The sequence below is a fragment of the Nicotiana tabacum genome, chromosome 19 (assembly GCF_000715075.1).
Source record: "Nicotiana tabacum cultivar K326 chromosome 19, ASM71507v2, whole genome shotgun sequence".
In the NCBI taxonomy this organism is placed as follows: Eukaryota; Viridiplantae; Streptophyta; class Magnoliopsida; order Solanales; family Solanaceae; genus Nicotiana; species Nicotiana tabacum.
This window is the reverse complement of record NC_134098.1, coordinates 53797506-53802626: the sequence shown is the minus strand read 5'-3', so window position 1 is coordinate 53802626 and position 5121 is coordinate 53797506. Positions and strand designations below refer to the sequence as shown.

The window sequence follows — 5121 nt, the reverse complement described above, 5'->3', positions numbered from 1 at the left end:
CTGGCTCGAGCTCGATACTGGGTTGGGCCTTTCGGTCTTGGCTCGAGTCCGACCTTCGAGATGGGCGTCGCGCATTTCCGACCTCGAAGCAGTGCCTTGCGGATCGATTCGGTCACGGGCTCGATAGGGTTATCGAGCCGATTCCTCGATCGACCTTCGGGTTCGAGGCTCATTAGTACCGACTTCGGAGCTCACTCCCAAAAATCTAATTACGACTTTTTGACACTCGAACTCGATCGAACGTAGGAAACCGAAATCTATTTCGACCGTATACAGGTATATGAATCAATTCTCACTTAATACATTTTCTCCTTTTTTTTTTAATAGTGCACAACTGCACAAGCACAACAATGAGCATTAGTAATTAAACGTGCTAAATTAAACGTTGTGCTTCAGTAATTAATATATCTCCTCATGAAAAATATAAGAAAGCAAATCTTTATATTCAAACAATAAAATTGTACAAGCAAAGTGGAATAAATGTTCATTCACTATATAGCTATGTCCAGCTAGTTTCCGGACACCAATTCCCAAGCCAATGAAATTAGCATAGCTCAGAGAATTCAATTAGTGCTGACTTGCAGGTCAAGAAGCAAGATTTTCCAGGAGAAGTATGAGCAAAAATTAGCCACGCACTTAAACAGAGTCATCTATATGGCACTATCATTTGAGAAGTCAAAATTTATTTTTTATTTTTTATAATTTTGAAGAAAATTGAATTTTTAATTATTAAAATTTAAGTTACCAAACTTGGTATAGTTTCTTAATATGTATTTGATTTTAAAAAAAATGTATATATTTAAGAAAATGACATCCAAATTCACATGACAAATAGATATTCCGACTCTTCAGAACTGGAAAAGCAAAAATAAGCAATAATTACACATGCTACACTATAGTATTAGGGGCGTTTGCTAAGAATAAAAAACAAAGATAAAGTTTAAGATTAACTTTAACTCACGTTTGATTTGTGGTATTAACGTATTAGCTAATTCTAAAATAACTTTACATTAAAATAATGGAATTAGTTATTCATATAGAAGGTAGGATAATTAATCTCATCTCATCTCATGTGATATCCCGCCATTGTACCAAATGAACTTGTGTTCAATAATTATTTATCTCCTAATGAAAATTATAAAAACATATTATTATATTAAAACAATAAAATTCTACACAAATAAGTGGTAGAGTGATCATTTACTATACTCCATCCGTTTCAATTTATGTGAATATATTTTCTTTTTAGTCCGTGTAAAAAAGAATGACATATTTCCCTATTTTGAAATAATTTACCTTTATGCAATGATTTATAGCCACACAAAATATATGTGCCTCATTTTACACCACAAATTCAAAAGTCTTCTATCTTTTCTTAAATTTCGTGTTCAGTCAAATGAGTTCGCATAAATTGAAACGGAGGGAGTATTTATTACGGCTAGGATGTTCCAGGACAGTCGTTCCCGAGTCAATGAATTTAGCATGCCTCACAAAATTCATATAGTGCCGGCTTGACTTACAGGTCAAGAAGCAAGATTTTCCAGGAGAAGTACGAGCAAAATTAGTCTCGCAAACAGACTGCGTGTATATCAAGATACAACTCTATTTCCATCCTTTGTCTCCTAAGATAATATATTTTAATGCAAAATTCAACATTTTGGCTTCTTGATATTACTTTTATTATTACTTCTACTATTTTTCTCCCTTAGGTATTTTTTTTGTCTTGATATATTTTGTTGACATACTTGATATTAAATTAGAGAAAAGAAAATTAATGATAGCGGTAGTGGAGGAGGATTGGCGGTGATGGAGGTGCCAGCTTATTGGTGATGGTAGTTTTGGAATATAAGATTTGTTTGAATAAAAAAATAATTTGGGAAAGACTCACGCGATTTAAAAATGTGAGAAACATATTTTTAGCCATATCAGTGAATTGTGTCTAGTAGGTAGAATTTTTTTAACTTTTTAAAATAAAATTTACATAGATAAAAACTATGTAAAAAGTATTTTAAGTCATACTCTTTTCGTTTTAATTTATGTGATCTTATTTGACTGGGCACAGACATTAAAAAAAAAAAAGACTTTTGAACTTGTGATATAAAATAAAGCATATATTTTTTTTTGTGACTATAAATAATTACATAAAGGTAAATTATTTCCAAATATGAAAAAGAGTCATTCTTTTAGGCACGGACTAAAAAAAATAAGTTAACATAAATCGAAACGGGAGGAATACTAATTAATACTCCCCCGTTCACTTTTACTTGGCACGTTTTGACTTTTCACGCCCCTTAACAAATAATAAATGAAGTGCATAATTTATCATGATATCCATATTAATTGATGCATATTTTATTGAATTTGAGAAAATAATTTAAAATGAGTAATAAATATTGTGGGTATAAAGAGAAAAAAAAAATTGTCTTCTCTTGATAGATAAGTAAAAATAAAAATTTATTTTTAGTATACATGTCAAGTAAAATTGAAGTGTGAGAGTAATTCACAATATTTAAGAGGCATAAAAAAAGATTACGGTCAAAATCGAAACACCTTTGTATTACAAATTAATGAGTCCGAAGGTCTATAAATAGCTCTAGATATTCATAGACATCTTGACCCTTGTACTCATAAACCAAAAGAACAACTAAAACCGCAAAAAGATACTATAAATGATGATAGTAGAGTGGGAGCTTTCAACCTCTTTACTCTTTTGCCTCATTCCTTTCCTCTTCCTCTTCTTCATCAAAACCACTTTAACCAATCTTTTCTCATCCAATAAATCCACCAGCAAAATCCCAAAATCATATCCAATCATTGGTTCCTATTTCTCAATCCTAGCAAACATAGAACGTCGAATTCAATGGACTTGTGATGTTATTCAAAACACTTCCACCTTAACTTTCACTCTCAATCGTCCTTTCGGTTTTCGCCAAATTTTCACAGCTAACCCCGCCAATGTCCAACACATGCTCAAAACCCAATTTCACATTTACCAAAAAGGTAATGTTTTTAAAACAACTATGGCTGATTTTCTTGGTGATGGCATATTTAACGTGGACGGTGACATTTGGAAGTACCAAAGACAAGTTTCAAGCCATGAGTTTAACACAAAATCTCTACGCAAGTTCGTTGAAACTGTTGTTGATACAGAACTCAACGAAAGGCTAATTCCAATTCTTGCTACTGCTGCTTCCAAAAAAACAGTTCTTGATTTTCAAGACATTTTACAAAGGTTTGCTTTTGATAATATTTGTAAAATTGCTTTTGGGTATGATCCTGCTTATTTATTACCATCACTTCCTCAAGCAAAATTTGCTGTTGCTTTTGAAGACGCTGTTAAGCTAAGTAGTGAAAGATTTAATGCTATTTTCCCTTTTCTATGGAAAGTAAAACGAAAGCTCAACATTGGATCTGAGAAAATACTCAGGGCAGCTGTGGATAATGTTCGTCAATTTGCAAAAGAACTCGTCAAAGAAAAACAAAGAGAACTCAATGAAAATTCATCGCTCGAATCAGTGGATTTATTATCAAGATTTTTAAGCACTGGCCATTCGGATGAGGACTTTGTTACAGATATTGTTATAAGTTTCATTTTGGCTGGTCGTGACACAACATCTGCTGCTTTAGCATGGTTCTTTTGGTTAATTTCTGAACACCCAAAAACAGAAAACGAAATCTTAAAAGAGATTAAAGCAAAATCAGAAAGTCCAGTGTATGATGAAGTAAAGGACATGATTTACACACATGCTTCACTTTGTGAAAGCATGAGATTTTACCCTCCAATTCCCATAGATACTAAAGCTGCTACAGAGGATAATATTTTGCCAGATGGTACTTTTGTGAAAAAGGAGACAAGAGTAAGTTATCATATCTATGCAATGGGGAGAGTGGAGAAATTATGGGGAAAAGATTGGGCAGAGTTTAGACCAGAGAGGTGGTTAGATAAGGATGACGTGTCAGGAAATTGGTCTTTTGTGGCTATGGACACGTATACTTATCCTGTTTTTCAGGCGGGACCAAGAATTTGTTTAGGAAAAGAAATGGCATTTTTGCAAATGAAGAGGGTGGTGGCAGGTGTTTTACGGCGGTTCAAGGTGGTTCCGGTGGCAGAAAAAGGTGTTGAGCCGGTCTTTGTGTCTTACCTCACTGCGAAAATGAAAGGTGGTTTCCCTGTGACGATTGAGGAAAGGAACAGTACGGATGTTTGATCTTTATGGCCAAAAAGTACGAGAGTAAAGGTTTTTGTTGCTTCCTCCACTTACCAAAGTGTTTGGATTTCAATAAAATAATAATAAAAAAAAGTGTTTGGATTTTGTGTCATTTATACTCTCTTCGTTTCAATTTATGTAAACCTATTTTCTTTTTAATCCGTGTCAAAAATAATGACATTTTTTCTTATTTGGAAACAATTTATCTTTATGTAATGATTTATAGCCACACAAAATATATGTGCCTCATTTTACACCACAAGTTTAAAAGTCTTCTCTCTTTTCTTAAACTCCGTGCCCAGTCAAATGAGTTCACATAAATTGAAACGGATGGAGTATATGTTTGTATAAGGCAGAACACATAGGCACACCATTAAACTTGTCCTCATTTATTAGTATAACACCTAATCTTGAGTCTATTCCATTTGAACCCTATAACAAAGTTATTACTGTGTCACTTAGACACATAAAACACACTGGCCACCTTACGTGGGAATCACAAATGTTTAGCACACGAGGGCTATAAAAAGAGCTGACATGGACTATTCAAACGGTAATAAACCAAACCCCACGTTATTTTCCTTATTTTAATCCCTTTCTCCATTGTTATCTTCTCTTAAGCCCTAATTTCTCTCCATTTCAACTGAGCTAAATTCTTCATCAAGAAGTGAAAATCGGAGCTTTTTTTTCAATTTGAAAGAACTCCATCCTCCTTAGTCGAATTTTTGACATAACCTTTCCTGCTACTTCTCTTAATTTCTGTTCGAATAATGTCCACCGAAAGTGCTGACTAGTGTCGATGTGATCGTCCGTGTGAACTGAAAATTTCATGGAGTGCTGCTAACCCAGGAAGAAGGTACTTTGTATGAAAAATTGGCAAAGTAAGTGTATTCCACAAAAAATTCTTTATACG

General features: G+C 33.6%; 1 protein-coding gene across 1 annotated transcript; it reads left to right on the top strand.

Moving 5' to 3' along the window:
- Window positions 1–2604: 2604 nt before the first annotated feature.
- On the top strand, window positions 2605–4406 carry LOC107767536 (cytochrome P450 94A2-like). The gene has a single exon (XM_016586567.2). It carries the CDS (start codon window positions 2670–2672, stop codon window positions 4206–4208), a length of 1539 nt encoding a protein of 512 aa, XP_016442053.1. The 5' UTR covers window positions 2605–2669; the 3' UTR covers window positions 4209–4406.
- The last annotated feature ends 715 nt before the right edge of the window (window positions 4407–5121 follow it).

Coding starts and splice junctions, on each gene's coding strand:
- LOC107767536 (XM_016586567.2), top strand. CDS start 2,670: ATGATGATAGTAGAGTGGGAGCTTTCAACCTCTTTACTCTTTTGCCTC.